Raw genomic sequence first — 24,807 nt, forward strand, 5'->3', positions numbered from 1 at the left:
TGTCCAAGCGCACAGTGCTTATCTTCTTTACAGTGTTACTGCCACATTGCTTGTTCAGCACTATCTGAGCTCCTTCTCAAGTTTAGTCCTTGCTGTGTTGGGTTGGGTCATGTCACATTCTTTTCTTTTTTCTCTTTCCTCTATTCATAATAGTTTCTTTATTGATACTAATATATGCAACTTCAATCTTTTCTATAAAGTTTGGTCATTAAATTAACAGAAAGCCTAAAATAATAATAGTAAATTAACAGAAAGCTGGGCAGCCCGGGTGGCTCAGGGGTTTAACGCCACCTTAATCCCAGGGCCTGATCCTAGAGACCCGGGATTGAGTCCCACGTCGGGCTCCCTGCATGGAGCCTGCTTCTCCCTCTGCCTGTGTCTCTGCCTCTCTCTCTCTCTCTCTCTTTGTGTGTCTCTCATGAATAAATAAAATCTTAAAAAAATAAATTAATTAACAGAAAGCTATTTATGAGGCTTTTCAAAAATTTTTCTCCTCCCAGTTCCATTGCCAAGAGGACAATTACTTATTTCCTTTTTTTTCCAAATTTTTTAAAAATTTATTTATGATAGTCACACACACAGAGAGAGAGAGAGAGAGAGGCAGAGACATAGGCAGAGGGAGAAGCAGGCTCCATGCACCGGGAGCCCGACGTGGGATTCGATCCCGGGTCTCCAGGATCGTGCCCTGGGCCAAAGGTAGGCACTAAACCGCTGCACCACCCAGTGATCCCACAATTACTTATTTCCATGAGGAAGCACTTGATGTAAGAGAACCTTCTTTTTGAAGTTCAGAATTCTATCTCCAAAGTGATGGAGAGTGGCTAATAATATAGCAAAGCTCAACTTCTAATTTGAGGTTCCACAGTCGAGGAGCCAGCTCTTTGTCTCTAACTTGAAGGGATGAGAGTGAGGAGAGGTCTCCTAAATTGGTTGCAAGGAAGGTTTCAGCTCTTAATCCTCTGTCTTGATCATGTTCTTTTTTATCATTTGAAAAATTACTATATATACCCCTAGTATTATAGTTATTTATAAAATATTAATTATTCTATATATTATAAAAACATGAAAATATAAATTAAAAAAGCTTTTTTAAAAAAGAGATTCTTTTATTTTCTTCTTGAGCCCTAGGGATCATCTAACCTGCATCTTCTTTGGAAATCATTCTTTTGTCTAATCTTTCAGGCCTGTCTCAAGTCCCTATTCTTACTTAATTTCTTGACTTCACCATTTTATCTCTACAACTGGATTGTAAACTACCTGAGTTAGAGACAGTATCTTATCTTTCTACCGTATCCCACAACAATGCTTTGCACAGTTTTGGGTACATCATGATTATCCGGTATTTACATGTTGATTCATCTCTTGGCATCATTTCAGAGTATTTTTCATTGATTGTTAACAAAAGCCAAAAAAGGGCTCAGTGGTTTAGCGCTGCCTTCAGCCCAGGGCCTGATCCTGGAGACCCGGTATTGAGTCCCACATCAGGCTCCCTGCATGGAGCCTGCTTCTCCCTCTTCCTGTGTCTCTCTCTCTCTCTCTCTCTCATAAATAAATAAATAAATAAATAAATAAATAAATAAATAAATAAATAAATAAATAAAATCGTAAAAAAAAAAAAAAAAAGCCAAAAAAAATTCAGCCTTATTCTATCTTAGTAATTTTGGGTTTTATTCCCCATACTATTCATCTTCTAAGATTAAAGATAATCAAGCCTATCTGCGTTTATAGTTTTGCAGAAATAGATATATACTATGTCTGATGAAGTGATTTGATTGGGACATTACAGGAATGGCACAGTGATGAGAATCAAACCTCTGTCAGCACCCACATCTGTTTTTGGTTCTTGAGATTTTTGTCTTTTAGTGTCTTATCAAATGGCTGAGTGCTAAACCATCGCGTTTTCTCTTTATACTTCTCTAGAGTTACTTTGTGCTAGCATTATTCATGTTCCTACTGTTTGGGTATGCTACATTTTATATTTTACAGATAGGTCTCTGTTCAGTTCCTCTGAACGTCACTATGCCCTTTGATTCTAAAGACCCTTTTATATTTCTGAAATTATTTGCAATTACATGTAGAAATTCTTCATAGCTGTTCAGCCTATGAGTCTCAATGGCTTAACATTATACTTTGTTCTTATGGCATTCCTACATTGGCATCTCTTTCTGGAAAGAGACATTAAAAAGAAAAAAAATAAGACCAGTTTTTCAATTACAAATTAAGTTGACAAAAGAGACAAAAACTAAACACTGGTCTCTAAATATGCAGTTCATTTGTGTCTCCATGCCTCACGTCATTCCTTCATAAAAGGCTGCAATACTCTACTTACTAACATAATCCACTAAATTAGATTGTAGCTGTTATCAATTGCAGTTTAAAGGTTTTAGAATTTTTATTACTTTATTTGCTTGATAGGTATATTACTCATTTTTTTTTCTTTGTAACAAACTCCCTCAAAATTCAAGTGTTTATAATGACATATATTTACTTTTCTTACCCATGGCTCTGCAGGGCAGTTGGGATGGCTCTGCTCTGGGCTCCAGGTTAGGTTTAGGTCTGCTCCACATGTCTCTCCTTCTTGTACTAGCAGCTATCTGGATGTGTTCTTCTCTTGGGGAATGGCAGGAGTGTGGGAGTAAAAAGCTAAACGGGCCCAAGCACATTTAAAACCTCTTCTTTTGGGATCCCTGGGTGGCGCAGCGGTTTGGCGCCTGCCTTTGGCCCAGGGCGCGATCCTGGAGACCCGGGATCGAATCCCATGTCAGGCTCCCGGTGCATGGAGCCTGCTTCTCCCTCTGCCTGTGTCTCTGCCTCTCTCTCTCTCTCTGTGTGACTATCATAAATAAATAAAATTAAAAAAAAAAAAAACCTCTTCTTTTATGTCTATGTAAAATCCCGTTGGCCAAAGCAAGTCAGAAATCTAGCCCCATATCATTGGAGCAGAGTGTATACTTGTTGCACAGCTTGAGGTTGTGCAGAGTTACAGGGCAAAGGTTGTGGGTATCAGATGCTATTAGAGAGAAGTAAAGGGCAGCCTGGGTGGCTTAGCGGTTTAGTGCCTGCCTTTGACCCAGGGCGTGATCCTGGAGATCTGGGATCAAGTCCCATGTCGGGCTCCCTACATGGAGCCTGCTTCTCCCTCTGCCTATGTCTCTCCCTCTCTGTGCCTCTCATGAATAAATAAATAAAATCTTAAAAAAAAAAAAAAAGTAAAAAATAGAAATAATCCAGTCTACCACTGTAGGGAAGCAGGCCACTAAAACAGTCATTAATTTACTAATGTAGATCCTGTGAACCATAGACATGACAACACTGTTTTCCATAAGTAACTTACATATTATGTAAATACCTTATTTTGAAAATGCTCCAATGCTCTGAATTTCTTTACAGAATGCTCCTTTTTTAAAAATTATTATTTTTTTAAGTAGGCTCCACACCTAAAGTGGGGCTTGAACTTATGACTCTGAGATCAAAAGTTGCATGCTCTACCAACTGATCCAGCCAGGTGACCCTCAAGAATGCCCCTTTAATCCAAAGTTATTATTTAGTAGAAATGAATACTGGTAGAGATGATAGTGATATTAATTGGCTTTTTTGCTTCCTTTGAGAAAGAACAAAAATTGCTAATTGATTGGAACAAATTTGAGAGATAGATAAAAATGGAATAAGGTAGAAAACTGCCTAAACAAAATAAAGCATTCTTTTTTTTTTTTTTTTAAAGATTTTATTTATTTATTCGCAAGATACAGAGAGAGGCAGAGACATAGGCAGAGGGAGGAGAAGTAGGATCCATGCAGGGAGCCTGATGTGGGACTCGATCCTGGGACTCTGGGATCATGCCCTGGTCCGAAGGCAGACGCTCAACCACTGAGCCACCCAGGCAACTGGTAAGAGATGTAAGATAAGTGCTTGGAGTTGAAGTGGAGGGAACAGAGTGAAGCTAGCTTAACTCATAGTCTGGAGGCTTATTTCTGAGACTCAGAAAGCCTCCCCAGAAAGTCATTAAAATATGTTTTTATTTAGACAAGTAGGGGGACAGTCCACAGGTGATGTGTTGTAATCTCATGATTACCCAACAATCTAGTGAAAGTCAGTTTTAATATTTTATAAGTAAGTACAAAAATGAGTTTGTATATTAGTGTCAATGCCCACTAAATTCTGCAATGGAATTAATAGTTCTCTAGAAAACCTTTTCTTTCTGAAGTGATGCTAATAGTTGTGGCTGCTTAACTTGTTAATATTTACTGTTTTCTTTATTGCCTCGTCTTTCTCCTTGAATAGAGACATTTTTATTTTGAAAACGGCACCTTTTATTAACTGCATTGGTAATATTTCATAGATGGTATGCAAAATTCACTTGCTTTGGAATGTTATGGAAACTCAAAGAAAATGTGTGTCTTCTTACAACTGTATCTTTTTTAAGTATGAACAAGGAAACTAAAGGACATGTGTATTGCAAAGTTATGTAATATTAAACACAACCTAGTCTACTTTTTATTTTATTTATTTATTTATTTATTTATTTATTTTTAAATTTATTTATGATAGTCACAGAGAGAGAGAGAGGCAGAGACACAGGCAGAGGGAGAAGCAGGCTCCATGCACCGGGAGCCCGATGTGGGACTCGATCCCAGGTCTCCGGGATTGCGCCCTGGGCCAAAGGCAGGCGCCAAACTGCTGCGCCACCCAGGGGTCCCTACTTTTTAAATTATGGAATAAAAAGTTCATTTTACCTCTGGTACATGTACCTGACTTTGCAGAGTATATGCAGTCATGGGAATATAGATAGATAGATAGATAGATAGATAGATAGATAGATAGATAGATAGATAGATACAGATATTCAATTGCTGTTTTGAAAGAACTTCCTATTTTAAATTACATACTTGCAAGACTGTAGACTCCTAATAAGTTACATTGAGTTCCTCTGTACTCATCACCTAGCAGTGGTGACATCAGATTAGTATGTATGTGTTTGAGAGAGAGCGCATGATGAGCAGGAGGAGCAGAGGGAGAAGGAGAGAGAACCTCAAGCGATTCTGCTCAGTGAGGAGCCCAGTGTGGGGCTCAGACTCAACACTGAGATCAGTTGCTTAACCAACTGTGCTACCCAGGCACAGAGATTAGTTTTTAAATCATTAACAGACCTTTTTTCCCCTCTTGAATAAACCTGGGGTTTTGTTTGTTTTTCTAAATATCTCACTTTCTTTAAAGAAAGGACACCGTATTGTGCTTGATCTTCTTTAGGTTTCAGAATTACCAAGTGTCTTATAAGGATCCTCATGTCACTATTGCTTTGTTCCTTTAGTACTTTCTTTTCCATTTTCCCCATTTTCAGATTGATTGGTAAGGGAGTGTGTCTCATCTACTTTTTTGGCATGTTTTCCTCTGGAAATCTAAAAGATACATAAGCTCCATTTTATTTCTTAAACATGTTCAGTTAAATATTCACATTTCTTATTTTGAGTTTATTTTGGTGGTATTTGAAAACTTGGGAGTTTTTTTTTTTAACATCATCTCTTTTTTTTTCCTTTTAGCCTGAAAATGAGATTTCTTCAGACTGCAATCATGTAAGTATGGATTTTCCATAACTCACCATCTGTGCTTTATATATATGGCAGATTCAGGATGTTTTTCCTGTTGTTTTGGGAAACATTATGTCTTCTTAGATTCTCTTAATCTTAACAAGGATGATAAACCTTATTTAAGGACCATGGTAAATCTGCAAATACCCCTCCACTCTAGAAACAAGCAGATTTTGTCAAATATTTATGTACTTAAGCTTAAATTTTACTTCAGTTACAGTTACCATATGAAAATAATTGTTTCTCTGCTTATTAAGCTTACAACTTTATTTTTATTTTTTAAAATATTTTATTTATTTGAGAGAAAGCAGGTGTGAGAGAGAGCATGTAAGTGGGCAGAGGGAGAGGGTGAAGTAGACTCTCGCTGAACAGTGAACCCAACTTAGACCTCAATCCCAGAACCCTGGGATCATGACCTGCTTAACTGTCTGAGCCACCCTGGTGCCTTATGTTAAAAGTTTTATGTACGCATATACTCTAGAGATAACTAGAATTAATTCATTAAAAATCATAAGTATCAGGGGGCCTAGATGGCTCAGTTGGTTAAGCATTTGCTTTCAGCTCAGGTCATGATCCTGGGGTCCTGGGATCAAGCCCCGAGTCTGGCTCCCTGTTCAGTGGGAGTCTACTTCTCCCTCTCTCTCCGTCGCTTCCTCTGCTTGTGCACTTGGAGGCACTCTTTCTCTCTCAAATAAATAAATAAAACCTTTAAAAGATCATATATATTTATCTGTATTCTGTAAAGTATAATGTTAAAAGGAAGCTGATGATGGGGATCCCTGGGTGGCTCAGCGGTTTAGCGCCTGCCTTCAGCTCAGGTCGTGATCCCGGGATCAAGTCCCATGTCCGGCTCCCTGCAGGACCTGCTTCTCCCTCTGCCTGTGTCTCTGTCTCTGTCTCTGTCTCTCTCATGAATAAATTTAAAAAAAAAATTTTTAATTAAAAAAAAAAAAAAGGAAGCTGATGTGAAATCAAATCTGTGCAAAAAGTACTGGGTGCTTTGGTAGAAATCTATATAGTGTACAGAGGGGACACAAAAGTTAATTTTTGCCCAGGTGGGATTGATGTCAGGCAAGATTTAATAGCGGAGATGGTACTTGAGGTGGGTTTTATTCTTTCTTTCTTTCTTTCTTTCTTTCTTTCTTTCTTTCTTTCTTTCTTTCTTTCTTTCTTTCTCTTTCTTTCTTTCTTTCTTTCTTTCTTTATTTATTTATTTATTTATTTATTTATTTTTTTGAGGTGGGTTTTAAAAGAGGAATTGTTGTATCTGACAATACTGAAAGAGGTCTCTATCAACAATTTAGAAGGTAGTTTAAAGGGGAGACTGCCAGAGCAGAGAAGAAGGCTAACTGTGTAGATTGACTACTTATTCTAATGAATGTGTAGATAGGTCAGAGACTTTTTTTTTTTTTAAGATTTTATTTATTTATTCATGAGAGAAACACACAGAGAGGCAGAGACACAGGCAGAGGGAGAAGCAGGCTCCATGGGGGGAACCTGATGTGGGACTCGATCCCATGACCACAGGATCACGACCTGAGCCAAAGGCAGATGCTCAACCGCTAAGCCACCCAGGCATCCTTAGGTTGGAGACTTAAAGTAAAACTAAAACCACAAGAGTAGTAGAAGAAAATACGAACATAGATTTTTCTTTTCTTTTTTTTTTTTTTTTTTTTTGAGATTTTTCTAAACATGATACAACTTTAAGAAATATTTTTAAGGGATCCCTTAAATCTTTAAATCCTTTAAATCTTTAAAAGAAAAAATATATTTTTTATTTTTATTTTTTTAAATATATTTTTTAAAAAAAGATTTAAAAATTTGATTGCATTAAACAAATTCAAAAGACTTGAGATTTTTCCTTCAAAAAGTTGTGTAAATTATGAAAAAGTATTTGCAACACCGATTTAAAAAAAGGACTATGTGTTTTTATTTTTTGAGAGAGAGCTTGAGTGAGCAGGGGGAGGGGCTGAGTAAGACAGAGAAAATCTTTTTTTTTTTTTATAGATTTTATTTATTTATTCACGAGAGACACACATGCACAGAGAGATAGAGAGAGAGAGGCAGAGACACAGGTAGAGGGAGAAACAGGCTCCATGCAGGAAGCCTGATGTGGGACTTGATCCCGGGTCTCCAGGATCAGGCCCTGGGCTGAAGGCAGCGCTAAACCACTGAGCCGGGACGCCTGGGTAGCTCAGTGGTTGGGTGCCTGCCTTCGGCCCGGGCCGGGATCCAGGATCAAGTCCCACATCGGGCTCCCTGTGTGGAGCCTGCTTCTCCCTCTGCCTGTGTCTCTGCCTCTCTCTCAGTCTGTGTCTCTCATGAATAAATAAATAAAACTTAAAAAAAAAAAAAAAAACACTGAGCCACCTGGACTACCGGAGAGAAAATCCCCTCCCACCCCCGCCCTGAGAAAATCTTAAGTAGGTTCCCCACACAGCGTGGAGCTCAAGGCAGTGATCAGTGTCATGACCTTGAGATCATGACTTAACCTGAAACTAAGAGTCAGATGCTTAACCAACTAAGCTACCCAGGTGCCCCCAAAGGACTATATTCTTTAATAGAAAGTGCTGTGAGTAAACATAGGCAACAGGTATAGACTATTCACAGGTAAAGATAAAGATGTCCAATAATCAATGAAAATTTGATTCTCTCTAATAATTAAAAATGTGAAAATTAAAAGACAAACAGGTGCACTGTTTTCATCTATCTGATTAGCAAACAAAAAATTTGATAAATACACAATATTAAAAAATATACACAATATTCATGGGAATGTGGGGATTTACACATTCTCTAGCCCACTAATCAGCAAACTGCTACCCATTGGCCAAGTCCAGACCACTGCCTGTTTTTATGCATAAAGTTTTATTGGAACATACCCACGCCCCCATTCAGTTACATACTGTCTTTGGTTGCTTTCCATACTACAACAGAAAGGTTGGATGGTTTCTTTCTTTCTTTTTTTAATATTTTATTTACTTATTCATGAGAATACACAGAGAGGAGAGAGAGAGAGAGAGGCAGAGACACAGGCAGAGGGAGAAAGAAGCGGGCTCCATGCAGGGAGCCTGACATGGGATTCAATCCCGGGTCTCCAGGATCAGGCCCTGGGCTGTAGGCGGCGCTAAACCACTGAGCCGCCAGGGCTGCCCAGGTTGAATAGTTTCAACAAAAACTGTAGATCCCTAGAATTATAAAAGATTTTGCTTTTGGCCTTTTGTAGAAAAAGTTGCTAAACTCTGTTCTAGCCTATGAATAAGAATATAAGTATGAAAAACTTATTTGTAAAGCAATCAACTTAAAATGTTTACATACTTTGGCCTCGCATTTTTACTTTTAAGAATTTATGTGTAGTTCTACTTAAAAGAATGGATTCAAATATGTCTAGAAGAGGTTATTTGTTATGCCATTATTAGCAATAATCGTGCCTTGGATAAACCTCATTGGGTACAATACTGCCACTGTGCAAAGCTTGATGTGGCGTTATTATAAAGCAAAAAATTAGAGGGAAAAAAAACCTCAGAATCCACCAGTAGAGTAACTCTGGTCTAGGGAAATCCCAGAAAGCAGATAATCTGTGCCCTAGAACTCCTAAAAGGCTGGAGAATAAGAAGGATTTGACACTGCTCAAGATGGGGACCAGTAGTAGACAGAAAACAGGAGAATTGATGTCCTTAAAACAGAGAATATTAAGACACAGAGGGAAGACCATGTGAAGATACAAGGAGCTGATGGCTCTCTTTACAAGCCAAGGAGAGAAGTCTCAGAAGAAATCATTGCCAACCCCTTACTCTCAGATTTCTAGACTCCAGAATTGTGAGAAAATAAATCTCTTGTTGTTTAAGACACCCAATCTTTGGTATTTTGTTATGGCAGCCCTAGCAAACTAATACACTTTTGGGTTGGAATAAGATGCATTATATTTTCCCATTAAAATTAATGGAACAAGGGATGCCTGGGTGGCTCAGTGATTGAACATCTGCTTTCAGTTCAGGGCGTGATTTCAGAGCTCTGGGATCAAGTCCCACAAGAGGATCCCTGCAGGGAGCCTGCTTCTCCCCCCTGCCTATGTCTTTGCCTCTCTTTCTGAGTCTCTCATGAATAAATAAATACAATCTTTTCCAAAAAATAATGGAACACATTTAAAATATTAAACAGCTTTCCACTTAGTAAGTAGTTCTGGAATAAATTCGTGTTATTAAGCAAGAGATAAGATTACTTATGAACAGTCTTTGGGCCAATAAATTTGAAAATGTTTACACAATGGACAAATTCCTAGAAAAACAAATTTATCAAAACTAACACAAGAAGTAGAAAATATGAGGAACTTATATTTATTTAAAAAAATGAATCTGCAAATATAAATATTTATTGACTGGTTGGCTCAATTGGTGGTGTATGCCATTCTTGATCTCAGTGTAAGCTCAAGCCCTGTGTGGGTGGTAGAGATTACTTAAATAAATAAAACTTTAAAATTTTCTTTAAAAAAATGAATCCATAAATAAAAATCTTACCATAAAGAAAACTCCAGAACTAGATGGATTTATTGGTGGAAGGGAAAAATAACAACAGTTTTTATTTGCTTATTTATTTTTGTTAAGATTTTATTTATTCATTTGAGAGAGAGAGAGCGCGCACACTCAGTGGGGAGTAGAGGGAGAGGGATAAGAAGAATCTGTGCTCACTGGAGAGCCCAGTGCCGGCCTTGATTCCAGAACGCTGAGATCATGACCTGAGCCAAAGTCAGATGCCCACCCACTGAGCCACCCAGATGCCCTAACATCAGTCTTTTAAAGAGTTAAAAAATGTGGAAATATTTTTCTGTTCATTATGAGGCTAACATAACCTTACTATCACCTAACAAGGATATAACAGGTTTTTCTTACCTGGGCCAGGGTCACTTGTGAACCATAGATGAAAAAATGCTAACCAAATTAGTAGCAAACTATCCACTAAAATATAAGAAGGGAAATACATCAGGACTACATTGCATTTATTGTGGAATTGTGAAGTTAATTTCACGTTTAAAAAGTTAATAAAGGAGAAAAAGTTATGTCGCCATCTCAAGTACATTAAAAAGCAGTTGTCTAAATTCAACTAGTTTTTACAGTTTCTATCATAGGAAATTTTCTAACAGTAATTAGACTGAAGACTAAAGAAGATTAATAGGTAAAAAAAAAAATCATTTGTGTTCCTACTAACCAGCAATGAGTGATCTGAAAATGAAATTAAAACATTCTGTTTCATGGATTGGAAAACGTAATATTGTTAAGATGATAATACTCCCCAAGTGGATCTAGATTCAGTGCCATCCCTATCAAAATTTCTGCTGACAACTTTGTAGAAATTGCCATGCTGATCCTAAAATTCATATGGAAATGCAAAGGTCCAGAATAGTCAAAAGGATCTTAATAAAAAGAACAAAGTTGGAGCATTCATAATTCCTGATTTCAAAATTTACTATAAAGCCACAGTAAAATTCATTAGCTTCCTATTTCCTGTAAGATAAAATACACATTTACACATTCTTTAATGTGAGCTCTGATACTCAATGTGATCTGATCCCTGCCTGCAACCCAGAGCCTTATCTTTCATACCTCAACGCAGCCATTCTGAGCTATGGATGTCCCTAGAAGTTATAAAGACTCTTTCTGTCCTTTCTAGCTTTGTGCTCCTATAACCCCAACCTCCTTCAGTTCACCTGACAAAATTCTTTCTTATTCCTGGGGATTGAGCCTAGTATAATTTGACCACTACTGCCTCCACCTATCCCTCCTCCACATTCTTTTGTATTCCTTTAACATCTTCCGGATGCATTTGGTATCACATTTATCACACTATATTTTAATATTTTTATTGCTTATTTGCTCCCCAGTCCAACTCTTTCGTCTTTTGGCTCCTGTGGTTGAGCTCCTTGAATGCCGAAACAGTGGCTTTTTTTCTTCACCCTTTATTTTGTTACTAGCAGGATTCCAGGGTATAGTAGTTTCTCAAAATGTGTCTAGAAGGGGGAAATGGGTAGGTGGATGGATTCATAGATGAACATCTTGAAGTTGAAATACTTTTGCTAACCAATAGCACTTTTTGTCAAATTGCAATTATTTTTCTTAGTCAATTATAACCACTCAGGAGGGGACAAGTATCAAATATGGTATAAGTAACCAACTCTCAAAAATCAGGTGTAATGTGTGTTTATGTTTTCTAGAGGAAAAGGTACTGGTGGCAACCCATATTGAATTCCCTTTTTACTTCTATTCCTGAAAGAATAATAATACATTACTGGGTCATATTAAAACTAAAAGACCAGGAAGTAGATTAATGGTTGCCCAAGGACGGGTGGAGGAATTTTAAGAAGTGACACAACAGCTATGGGGTTTCTGTCTGGGGTGATTGAGCATGTCCTCAATTAGACTGTGGTAATGGTTGCACAACCTTATGAATATACTGAAAACCACTGAATTGTAAACTTAAAATGGTAACTTTTATAGTATATGAATTATATCTCAAAAAAAAGTGAAAAGTAAAAATGAGATGTTCAAATTAAAAATTAAAGACATTTCAGAAGCTCTAGGGATCCCTGGGTGGCGCAGTGGTTTAGCGCCTGCCTTTGGCCCAGGGCGTGATCCTGGAGACCCAGGATCGAATCCCACGTCGGGCTCCCGGTGCATGGAGCCTGCTTCTCCCTCTGCCTGTGTCTCTGCCTCTCTCTCTCTCTCTCTGTGACTATCATAAATAAATAAATAAATAAATAAATAAATAAATAAATAAATAAGCAGGCAGGCAGGCAAGCAAGCAAGCAAGCAAGCAAGCAAGCTCTAAGTGATTACCTAAATGACTTTGACAGAAAATAAATTTCTAGTCCATCACAGGATGTCTGAGTTTGTGTTACAGTGAGGAAGCACTCTGTGATTTGTATTTTATATTTTTTCTGTCATTTGTTGCTGTTTACTCTAAATCCTTGAGCTGTCAGAGAGCTTCTCTTTTTTCTTCCTTTCCTTTCCTTTCCTTTCCTTTCCTTTCCTTTCCTTTCCTTTCCTTTCCTTTCCTTTCCTTTCCTTTCCTTTCCTTTCCTTCCCTTTTCCTTCCTTCCTTCCTTCCTTCCTTCCTTCCTTCCTTCCTTCCTTCCTTCCTTCCTTCCTTCCTTCCTTCCTTCCTTCCTTCCTTCCTTCCTTTTTATGAAAGAAATGTCACTGAGTCAGCTACAGATCACTTAATAAGGAGGAAATATTTTATTTTTTTTTATTGGAGTTCAATTTGCCAACATATAGCATAACACCCAGGGCTCATCCCGTCAAGTGCCCACCTCAGTGCCTGTCACCCAGTCACCCCCACCCCCCGCCCACCTCCCTTTCCACCACCCCTTGTACTTTTCCCAGAGTTAGGAGTCTCTCATGTTCTGTCTCCCTTTCTGATATTTCCCACTCATTTTTTTCTCCTTTCCCCTTTATTCCCTTTCACTACTTTTTATATTCCCCAAATGAATGAGACCATATAATGTTTGTCCTTCAAGGAGGAAATATTTTAATCTGTCTTTGGTTTAATGTATACACAGAATTAGAATGTTCTTAATTTTAAAAGAAGAATGTTGCTTTAATTTTAAAATACAAAATTCAAAGGTGCCTGGGTGGCTCAGGTCATGATCCCAGGACCCTGAGATTGAGCCCCACATGGGGCTTTCTGCTCAGCAGGGAGTCTGCTTCTCCCTCTCCTTCTGCCTGCTGCTCCCTTGCTCGTGTTTTCTCTCTCTCTCTCTCTCTCTCTCAAATAAATATAGAAAACCTTTTAAAAATATATAATATAAAATTTAATCATCAGGTAGTACTGACTTAATTCATAGATAATTATAAAATCTGTTCAAATTCTAACCTTGTCTTTGAATCACTGGATTCATCTTTGCTTGTGAGGAGCATGGAGAACCGAGATTCCTTCAGCTTTTCCTATATCCATTCTCAGTTTGACTTCTCATGTCCTATGGGTTGAACTTGTGACTCATCATGGTATAAGTTTGTTCTTTTGTTCATCTGTTTAACATATTTGTTGATGCCTGTGTATTCCATCACTCACTCTTCTAGGCACTGGGCTGAACAAGGCAGAAGTCCATCCTCTTAGAGCTTTTGTTACAGATGGTGGCCAGATTCTACTCCTTCCTAAAAATTCACTTATTGAGGATAGTTGATGGCTTAGAGCTTTAGGCAGACTTTTGTGGGAGGGGGAGAAGAAATCCTACTCTTCCTTCACATTCTGTTTATTCACAAAGTTTTCCTCAGTACTATACAGAATTAAGTGCCTATTTTTGTGTTGTTCCTAACACAGGTTATATAAGCCTCTATTCTACTTCTAAAAAGCGGATCTGGTCATGTCACTCCCTTACTTTCCCTTCCATTACTTTCAGGTTGAAGTTCAGGCATGACTTACAATGGCTTTCAGAGTCAGTCTTCTGCTGGACTTTGAATTCCTATAACATGTCCTGTTTCTCTTTCCATACATGCTGTGAGCTTCCATACATGCTGTTTCATTTACCCAAAATGGTCCTCTCCCTACCCCTTTACTGTGGCTAGCTGCTAATCATTCAGGTCTCATCTAAGATAGCACTTTCTCTGGTATACTTCACTTGACCAAACCCCCTAGCACAGTCTGGGGTACTCCTCCCCTATACTGCTGTGATTGTGATACTATGTATTGCCATTTAACCAAATACACTACTTACCATTCACTAGAGCCACCACTGGATAGTATAGTCTTTGTCTTTCTCCTTTTGTTTTATCCCTCAGTTCCTAGTACAGTACATACTCAACATTTTTTTCTATTTTCTCTACTAGCCTATGTAGACTTGAGTTGAGACTGTGTGTGGTATAAGTGCCAAGCAGATATTTCAGCGAACCAGGAGTGATTGATTGTATTGTTTAGTCTTGGAGTATAGCAGAGAGAAAGACTTGTGAACTGCGTCTCCCTCCCCCAATCTCTTCATGTTTAGCATCCTACAAAGTCTCTGCTCTGTCTCTCCATCTGAGCCAAGTATAGGGGCTCATTTGTGCTACTTTTTTAAAAAATATTTTATTATTCATGAGAGACAGAGAGAGAGAGAGAGAGAGGCAGAGACACAGGCAGAGGGAGAAGCAGGCTCCATGCAGGGAGCCCGATGCAGGACTCAATCCTGGGACCCCAGGATCACGCCCTGGCCCGAAGGCAGGCGCCAAACCGATGAGCCACCCAGGCATCCCCCTCATTTCTGCTACTTTTCAGAAATAGAATCATACATTAAAAATTTTTAAGTAAAGCTACAAAAGCTAATATTCAGCACTCTCCTGTGGATAGTAATGGCTTAAGACAGTTTGGGGTTTAAAACATGTTAAAAACATTTGTGTAAAGTAGACCTTATGGTGTATGTGTCAAGACAAAGGAGGTTTTGTTTTGTTTTGTTTTAAAGATTTTATTTATTCATGAGAGAAATGGAGAGAGAGAGAGGCAGAGACACAGGTAGAGGGAGAAGCAGGCTCCAGGCAGAAAGCCCAACGTGGGACTCGATCCCCAGTCTCCAGAATCATGCCCTGGCCTGAAGGCAGCGCTAAACTACTGAGCCACCCAGGCTGCCCCAAAGGAGGGTTTTAAAGGAATGAAGATAGATATGCCTGGAAACTAGACTCTGGGCATCTCTCCTTCATAAAACTGATCTATGAAAGCACTGTGGACTGTGAAATCTGCAACTAACCCCACTAAATCTGAGCTTGTGGGTTAGACTTTCTGGTTTAATAGAATTTAGCTTGTACAACCTTATGAATGTTTTCTCTGAAAACCTTACCAGGGACTTTAATGGTAATTTTTTTCCATGGGTTTAAAAAAAAAAAAATTGTCCTTAAATGAAAAAAGAAGAAAGTATGCCTGAATGATAGTGTTTTATTTTGCTCTGCACATTTTCCCCTTTTATCTCTAAACACAATGACATTTTTATCTCACTTTTTATTAACTGAATATGCTTTATCTGACTTTTGTATAATGGACTTTTATCACTTAAAATAACTATCGATGAAAAATTCCGTTCTATTTAACTGAAGTTTTTTGTTTTTTTTTTTCTCTTGTACCTAGTTGCTGTGGAATTACAAGCTGAATCTAACAACGGACCCCAAGTTTGAATCTGTGGCCAGAGAGGTTTGCAAATCTACCATATCAGAGGTAGGTTGTGAAAGAATTTTGTGAGTATTTAATGGCATCTGTTGACCAGACCAGCCATTAAGGGGAGAATGACTGACTTAGTTACTTTACTTTTCTTGGAATTCACATCTGTATTGGCTGAGAGAGAGGCCGTGGTGGCGGGCAATATAACTAGCCTCGTTTTTGTTGATATTCACCTACATTTATCCTAGGATGCCGTTGATTCAGACACATTGGAAATCAGGCTCCACTGGTCCCCAAACAGAGGACACAACTGCTTCTTTCATCAGTGCTGTGCTCACACTTTTTGCAATCTGCTAGTGTCTGAAGTATATCAAAATGATCTCCCCAAGAGGCTTATAAATGTTTCTGAGTTATGCAGTTGGTTTGATTGAACCATAGAGGCATATGCTTCAAATAATAGGAGTTAACATTAAAAAGGTTTGTGAAGGAATCATACATGTTGTTGTAGATAGATGTTGAATATAAAAACAAAAATAATTAATGAAAATGTATAGCATTGTATGGATGCTAATTGGGGAAAAATTTTCAATTGGTTTATTGTGAACAACAAATAATATTAGTGAAAATTGTGATAATTGAATTTTTTTTTAATTTTATTTTTTGGAATCAGTGATAAATTCCAAAAAGCCAGAGATCTCTGCATACCAAAGTATAGAATCACAAAGAACAGTTGCTATTTTTACCACAAGGTTAATTCTACATCTTGCAACACATAGCTAAGTCTTCAGTCTACCCCACTGATGACTTGAATTCAAGACCACATTCTTAGGTCTTAAGAAAGACCTTTTTCGGGATCCCTGGGTGGCTCAGCAGTTTATTGCCTGCCTTCGGCCCAGAGTGTGGTCCTGGAGTCCCAGGATCGAGTCCCATGTCGATCTCCCTGCATGGAGCCTGCTTCTCCCTCTGCCTGCATCTCTGCCTCTCTCTCTCTGTGTCTCTCATGAATAAATAAATAAACCCTCAGTTTGTTCCTCATTTAAATCATTATGGGACCTTGTAGAACGTGTTTTCTTCCTCAGACCTCCTAATACTTGATCTGATACATTTTATTATTTTAAAGCAGTGATGCTTCTTCATATTTACTTTGGGGCTCCAGAATAGAATAGCATATCTTTGAAAATACTGGCTTCAGCTTTAGTATTCTCCACCTCATATTCCCCTCACTACCTGTATGGTTAGGTGTATACAACAGTTTGATTGTCATGTGGAAATTTAGCTCAGAGTCTGTGCAGATTCATCAGAATAATTTTGCTCTTTACTAGCTTATAAAAGCTATATATATGTATAACTGGTTTTCTTGTAATATTTATGTAATGGTGATCCTCTTATAACCTTTTGGGGTGTTGTGGTTTTATAAAAGATTTCAAGCAAAAATGGGAATTTATCCCTCTCTAGAGACAGATTATTCAAGAAAATTAAATATCAGGAAGAACACAGTTACCAATAAATGTTTTAATCGATATCTCCTTCCTATCCTCTTTCTTGTAATCCTACTTGCAAAGAGAAAAACAGCATCACAAGAATACCTGCAAACTACAAACCAGACTTGTATTTACTCTCCATCACTGAGCTAAATACTGCTGACTTTCCTCCTGCTTCATGTCAAAAATAGAATGATGTCAGCATTTTTCTAATGACACCTTATGAATTTGCTCCCCAGCCACTTCAGAGTTTACTGCCATTCATGGACATCTTGATGACTTAATGATGTTTTTTGCTGTTAATCATAGAAATCTTCCTTCTGTTCTATTAAGCCTCTAACAAATAGAATGGTTGAAAGAAAGCATAAACTTTTATTTCAAACACTACGCCCTGTTGTAATTGGTGGTAAACTTAAAATACAAATAGGGGGATCCCTGGGTGGCGCAGCGGTTTGGCGCCTGCCTTTGGCCCAGGGCGCGATCCTGGAGACCCGGGATCGAATCCCACATCGGGCTCCCGGTGCATGGAGCCTGCTTCTCCCTCTGCCTGTGTCTCTGCCTCTCTCTCTGTGTGACTATCATAAATAAATAAAAATTGAAAAAAAAAATACAAATAGGTACTGTATCTCTGTGTGTCAGTAAAATCTCAAGTGATTAAAGCTAAATATACAGTTAATTTTCCCACTGGGGCTCCAATTCAAAATGTGCTGCTAGTTTTTCTTCAAATTTGTGAACTATTGATTGCCCAGTATAAGAGCTATATGAATAGTTGCACTTCACTAAGTTTCAAAACCCAAGTGTCTGCCACTAGTTCTGTGTTCTTATATGGGGTTTTGGTTTTCTCAGTGGTTGAATTACAAATGCTGAGATTTTTCATGCAGCTATTCCTCCTTTCACTTTTGAAACTCACCTCTGCTTTGCTCAAAAACAAAACAAAAGCCCTTTTCCTGGAAATACATTTTTTGGGACATGTTTAAAAAAAAAAAAAAGGCTCAAGGTTAAGTCGAAAGAGTTGCATTCATCTTGATTGTTAAAGATCTCTGCTGCCTCTTAAAGCCAGAGTGAGAGACTGCTTAAATTCTCAACTTTGCTTCTTGAAAAGTAAACATAGTTTTCTGTCTTGAACTGAGTGTTTGACTTGGTCTGGATATGATACAAGAGTTAGGCTTGAAGCTTATAAGATAATGTGTGTATATTCTTCACCTAGCACCTTTTGGAAAGGGAAAGTATATTTGTTTTGCTCTCTCTACCTATTTAGGATAGGTAATGTAATAGTGGAAAATGGTCACTATTGATTTTAAAAAGCCAATAAAACATTTTCTTCTTGTTTATTTAAAAAATAAACATTCACATATAGGCCCCTTACTCTTGTCAAAACTACCATTTCTGTTTTTAATTTCTTCAAATGCAATAGAATTTTTCCAAACAACCTTCCCTATCTTATAATTCAAGCTTACAGCCTGACAAGTAGATTTTACTTTTTTTATGCCTGAATTTCAGCGTTTTTTGGCTAGTTTGCTTCATTAGCACTTGTGGTTTGGGATGCACTTTGCAGGAACACTAACCATATGGAATTACTCTGTGCTTGATCCACTGGAACATGTGTCTAAACCACCCAAATTGGATTGCAGTGGCCTTCCCCTTCTCAGGCTTCTTGCCAGACTGAGCTGAGCATCACTTTAAACATGTTTCTGTTCCAGACCACAGTGGTGAAACTGGGATTCTATCAGGTTCAAAAACATGTCTAAATCCACAGTTAATTCAGAGCATATTAATGTCATATCAAGAAGTAGTGTTATGCCTTCCCATCTCCCTCCTTTTGGCCATTAGGTTTACCTAACAATAATAGTTTGCTATGTAGTTTGGCTTGGGACATGCCACTAGACTTCAGTTCTACACCTGTTTTCCAAAACTGTGTCCCAGATTATGCTCCTCGCTGTCCATTGCATTCTTTGCATGGATAAAGGGACTTCTCAATAAAACCATTTTAAAGCTATAGATGTTAAAAGCTCTTTTTAATTATATCTCAATAAAGCTGAAATTTTAAAAAATTGTTGCCAAACACATTAATCAGGTATTTCCTAGATTCCACAGCAATCTGAGTAGGCATGACAGTATTTACTTTAAAACGAATGTGTTTCTAAGTGCTTTCCTCTTTTTTCCCCAAATATAGATGGGAAATCAATAAGAAAATGTTAGACATTATCTCTTTTGTAAAAGTTGTCTGATCCGAGAATAAAATACTTGTATAAAACAGCCACTTTCTTTGGAGCAGATTAAAGAATGTGCTGATGAACCAGTTGGGAAAGGTTACTTGGTTTCCTGCTTGGTGGATCACCGAGGCAACATCACTGAGTACCAGTGTCATCAGTACATCACCAAGATGACAGCCATCATTTTTAGTGATTACCGTCTAATCTGTGGCTTCATGGATGACTGCAAAAATGACATCAACATTCTGAAATGTGGCAGCATTCGGCTTGGAGAAAAGGTATCTACTATATTTATACTAACTTTACCAAATGAATGAAAAGTTTTGTATAGGGGCACCTGGGTGGCTCAGATGGTTAGGCGTCTGCCTTCAGCTCAGGTCATGATCTCGGGGTTCTGGGATTGGGCCCCAATTCAGGCTCCCTGCTCAGCCCAGAGCCTCTTCTCCCTCTCCCTCTCCCTCTCCCTCTGCCTTCTCCCCACCGTTCATCCTCATGCTCTGTCTTTGCCTCTGTCTCTCTCTCAAGTAAATAAATAAAATCTTTAAAAAAAAGTTTTGTATAACTGGCATGGGAAAAATTTAGGGCTGGAGATGTCCTTAAAGTGGAGGTCCAGACAGCCTCAAGATCTAAGGCTAGTGGACCCGTGAATGTATTTCATCTTTTTGTGGTATTTCAGTACAGCATAGGAAAGCAGAGGAATTAATGTCACCCAAAAGTAGTGTCATCTTCAAAATACTAAACCAGTTGCTGGTTACCTATAGTGTTCCCTGGCAAAGCATTTTGTTGTCTTGGGAGCAAAGTAGTTGGGGTAGAAGAGACTTGAATTTTCTAAACTTTCTCTGCATATACCTCATTGCTGCTATAAAAAAAATTACTTAGTAAGCATACTGATATAAAAGAAGTTATTTAAATATTAGAAAAGTTTAAGATTATGAAGGTACTTCTGACTTGTGAGCAAAAAGGTACTCTATAAATATGATCTACGGCTATCTTTATCTCAGAAGAATTAATTTTAGTAAAGACGAGAATGAAAATAACTATCTAGCTGACTTCTTTCTTAATTATGTGTGGTCTTACTTTTGTTCTTATGAGTCTGTTGTCCATAAGGTCACAATGGAGGTTTGGTCAGGTTTATTCTGAATTTGTTGGCTCAGCAAAATGAGTGAAACTCCTGAGAAGTAACAGATGCTGGGGTAGAGGTGGTCTGAGGCATATTTCTGGCGTCAGCTATTAGTTGCTGCTGCTCATTAATCGGCTCTTTAGGAAATATGAGGGAAATTAAAACCTTTTTGTCTTTTTGCCCTCTATTTGTTCATTGCCCCATGGTTTGCTGGCTTCTATCACTGACAAAGGGGGCATGGTGTTGAATGCTAGAACTGCACACACCAGTCCAGATGACGGTTTTAGTGCTGGTTATTGTCTGGCTTTCACCAAGTATCCTTTCCTTCATACCAGCATAGGGCTCTGGCCCTTTCATAGGGCACCTCTGAGTCGGTCTTGAGAGCACTGTGAACTTGGCATAGAGCTTTTGGCAGCTGAAGAAAGACCAGTTTTAATAAAGAAGGGAGATTTCTTCCTTGCCAGCAGACTCTAGAAATGGCACAAAAGCACTTAAGCTACTCTAATAATTCAGGAAGCTCTTCTGACTTTATTTAGGGTGTTAGAGATCATATCCAATTCCATATCTCTTTTTAAAAGCTTCACATAAGTGTTCCAGACATATTTTTTAGGAATCAGTGATGACACTTTTCCATATTTGTGATTACAGTTTACCTCTGTTTGTAGTAGTTTTTCCCTGTTGACATCAAGATAATCGCTGGTTAGGTTCCCACTAGCAATCTGAATTGTCACTATAAAACCTGCTTTCAACTGCACATATGAGTTATTAAGTCTCAGAGCTTGAAATAATCACGGAAAACAGTAGTACCAGCAGAGCTGGAGAACTGGATGGTGAGAATTATTTGCCCAGCTTTGTTAAAATAACAAAAACAAAAATGTTCCTGTGGATCATCAAAATGTACGTTTTTGTCATGTTTATCTTTTGCTATACCTACCTATTAGGGTGAATTTCTGTTTATACCAATCCTCTATCCTAGCTTGAAAGGCTAGGAGGATATTAAGATAGATTCATGCTTACACTCCTGAAAAAGCATGTTCCTTCCTATATACTTCACTCTGGTGCTACAGCCAAGTTTGGAAATGGGGAAGGCATGTCCTCAGACCCTCTTGGCTTTTTAAACTATAGTTTATTTCTCTGAGGTCAATTATTTAGATATGCAAATTATCCTGAAAATTAACGAATCAGCTTCTGGCTTGTCAATTTGAAATTTGCCACTGAAGCTTACAAACTCTTCTGTGATTGGCTTTGATCTGACTTCCTCCCAAGGTCAGAGAGGGCTAATGGCTAATCTGTTTGTACCCTGCCTCTGTATGAAATAGAAAATGATGTCAAAACTTTGATTTTTAAAGAAAATGTTAATGTAAGTTTGAGAACAAAGACTATATGTTAATAAAAATTTTTCTAAATAAATAGAGTTAAAATGAAAGGGCAGATCTTCAAAAGTTAAAAGTATGAATTATTTCATCTGAAGAAAAAGAATGTGAGATCCAATACAGACACTTAATTGTGGACATGTGCTACATTATTACTACTTTTAGACTTTTCCCTCAGTAGTTACATAATTTTATCATTCGCTGCTCTTAACCAGCTACTTTGAATAATTTGGATAGTCTTTTTTTCTCTTTATGTAGTGAGGAAGACCACAGAAGACACCAGAAACATTGAGATGGAGAGTGGTTTATAGCAGAGATAAAAACTGTGAGCTCTTCCCTACCTTTTTGAGATTTAGTGTTATTTTCTCTGTTCTTTAAGAAAAAAAAGATAAGGTTCTGGAGAAGAAAAGATACTACCTTTATCAAATTGCTAAAACCTGATCAAGACACTTAGTAGTTTTAAGACAGACCTTTATCTCACCACAGAAGTCCATTTAAGTCCATTTACAGGATTATTTATTCCTATGTCAAGTCTTTATGTTAATAACTTAAACTTTTTTAACCTGAGTAATTTTATTTTCCTGTAGATAATGTGCCAATGTGTAGTTTACTTCTTTTGCTTTTGGTCTTATTCAGTAATTAGCCATGCAGTCTTCTTTGTCAAATATTTGAATACATTTCAATTATATAACTAAAATGGGCTGAACTGAAAAAGCTCAGAAACTCGATGGAACTGAGAAAAGTTCTTGAAATATGTTTATTTGAAAAAAATCATCTAAAATTACAATGAATGAGGGATCCCTGGGTGGCGCAGCGGTTTGGCGCCTGCCTTTGGCCCAGGGCGCGATCCTTGAGACCCGGGATCGAATCCCACGTCGGGCTTCCGGTGCATGGGGCCTGCTTCTCCCTCTGCCTGTGTCTCTGCCTCTCTCTCTCTCACTGTGTGCCTATCATAAATAAATAAATAAAATTTAAAAAATAAAAAATAAAATTACAATGAATGAAAACATCTAATGGAGTTGATGGTATGGCCCAGCACTGATAGGTGCTACAATTGCTGTAATTATAATTAAATCTTAGATTCCTTAGGGGATCTCAAACCACAATGATGCTGCCTTTATTTAGAGGCAAATGGAACCATTAAGAAATATAATAACCCTAAATAGATAATCTTACTGGTGGCACATTTAAAACAGTTACAAACCCTAAGATACAGCGAAACACTCACTACATGGAAATCATTTCTTTACCCTGCGATGCCAGGACTAAAGGCTAAATCTAAATCAAGAGTTGACAATCAGATTATTATTTTCAACCACTTTTATATGATTAAGACTTATTGCTAGCAGCCATCTAAGTGTGTTATCACGGGCTACTGAACTTTGGTATAGGATATTATTTTGTTGTAACTAATAACTTCTTATATATAAGAATAACTTCTTATATACTGTAATATAAGATAACTTCTTATATACTGTAAACTTCTTATATACTGTAAATAGGAAGTGGTATGTTTCTGTTGAAATGTTTATTATCAGGGGATCCCTTGGTGGCTCAGTGGTTTGGCCCAGGGCATGGTCCCAGAGTCTCAGGATCGAGTCCCACGTCAGGCTTTTTGCATGGAGCCTGCTTCTCCCTCTGCCTGTGTCTCTGCCTCTGTATGTGTGTGTGTCTCTCATGAATAAATAAATAAATAAATCTTAAAAAAAATGTTTATTATCATAGGTTTGTTTTTCCTTTGGAAAGTGGAAACAAGCCTTTCCTAAGTGGGCCATAGTTAGACAAACTTGAGTGTCACTCATAAATTAGGAAGGAAAAATAAGGGATCCCTGGGTGGCACAGCAGTTTAGTGCCTGCCTTTGGCCCAGGGCGCAATCCTGGAGACCCGGGATCGAATCCCACGTCGGGCTCCCGGTGCATGGAGCCTGCTTCTCCCTCTGCCTGTGTCGCTGCCTCTCTCTCTCTCTCTCTCTCTCTCTCTCATAGATTTTAAAAAAAAAGGGAAGGAAAAATAAGCCTCGTTCTGGATTTCTGCGGTTTGTGTAATTTCTTCTCTCTGTCCTTATCTTTTTGTCACTTCTCTCTCAGAGTTTTGTTTATCTTGTTCAGAATTGCCCTCCAAAAAACCTTTTTGGTCCTCTCAGGCTTTTATGCATTAGATAGAATCATAGAGCTAATGAGCAAGGTTCAGGTACAGATAAAGTATAGGAGACATGAGAATCTGCTAGTAGAGCATGCTTCCTAATCTTTTTTGGGTCAGCAAACCTTTTGAAAATTTAATGAAAGCTCTGAACCCTCCTCAGGTACAACAAAGTAGAAGAAAAACTATACAATTTTTTTTGTTGTTGAATTGAAGTTTTCCTTAGAGTAGATGTTTCCCTGCCTGGTTTTAGGAATCTTTTTATTATGTACAGATGATTTCATAGACATAGTATTTTACTATAACAAGATAATGTGGGATCCCTGGGTGGCGCAACGGTTTAGCGCCTGCCTTTGGCCCAGGGCGCGATCCTGGAGACCCGGGATCGAATCCCACGTCGGGCTCCTGGTGCATGGAGCCTGCTTCTCCTTCTGCCTATGTCTCTGCCTCTCTCTCTCTCTCTGTATGTGTGACTATCATAAATAAATAAAAATTTTTAAAAAATAACAAGATAATGTGTGTATGTGTAAATAAGAGCATATACTTCCTGCTGCTTTGGTTTGCTGTATTTATGGTTATACCTCTCAAGTTTTTTGAAGCATGTCTTCTGAGTATAACAGATTGGGGCTCTTGAATAGAAAATATTTAGGAGAAATATCTCATATTTTGAGTGAATGAGTGCTTGTGGTTGCTATGGGAATGATGCAATGTACAATTAAAGATAATTGGATGGTTTTAAGAAAGCTCAAACGTAGTTTGTTATAAAGGGTGGTAATCTC

General features: G+C 38.0%; 1 protein-coding gene and 1 pseudogene across 1 annotated transcript in view; one reads left to right on the forward strand and one right to left on the reverse strand.

Annotated features, from left to right (window-relative positions):
• Positions 1 to 24,807, forward strand: part of GLG1 (golgi glycoprotein 1) — a 147,939-nt gene that overhangs the window by 86,039 nt on the left and 37,093 nt on the right. The window contains exons 2-4 of the mRNA XM_038538335.1: positions 5,538 to 5,570; positions 15,672 to 15,758; positions 19,458 to 19,673. Coding sequence (XP_038394263.1) covers positions 5,538 to 5,570; positions 15,672 to 15,758; positions 19,458 to 19,673 — 336 coding nt within the window. The remainder of the gene's footprint in view (positions 1 to 5,537; positions 5,571 to 15,671; positions 15,759 to 19,457; positions 19,674 to 24,807) is intronic.
• LOC119872094 lies at positions 8,948 to 9,061 on the reverse strand (annotated as a pseudogene).

The sequence above is a fragment of the Canis lupus genome, chromosome 5 (assembly GCF_011100685.1).
Source record: "Canis lupus familiaris isolate Mischka breed German Shepherd chromosome 5, alternate assembly UU_Cfam_GSD_1.0, whole genome shotgun sequence".
NCBI lineage: Eukaryota > Metazoa > Chordata > Mammalia > Carnivora > Canidae > Canis > Canis lupus.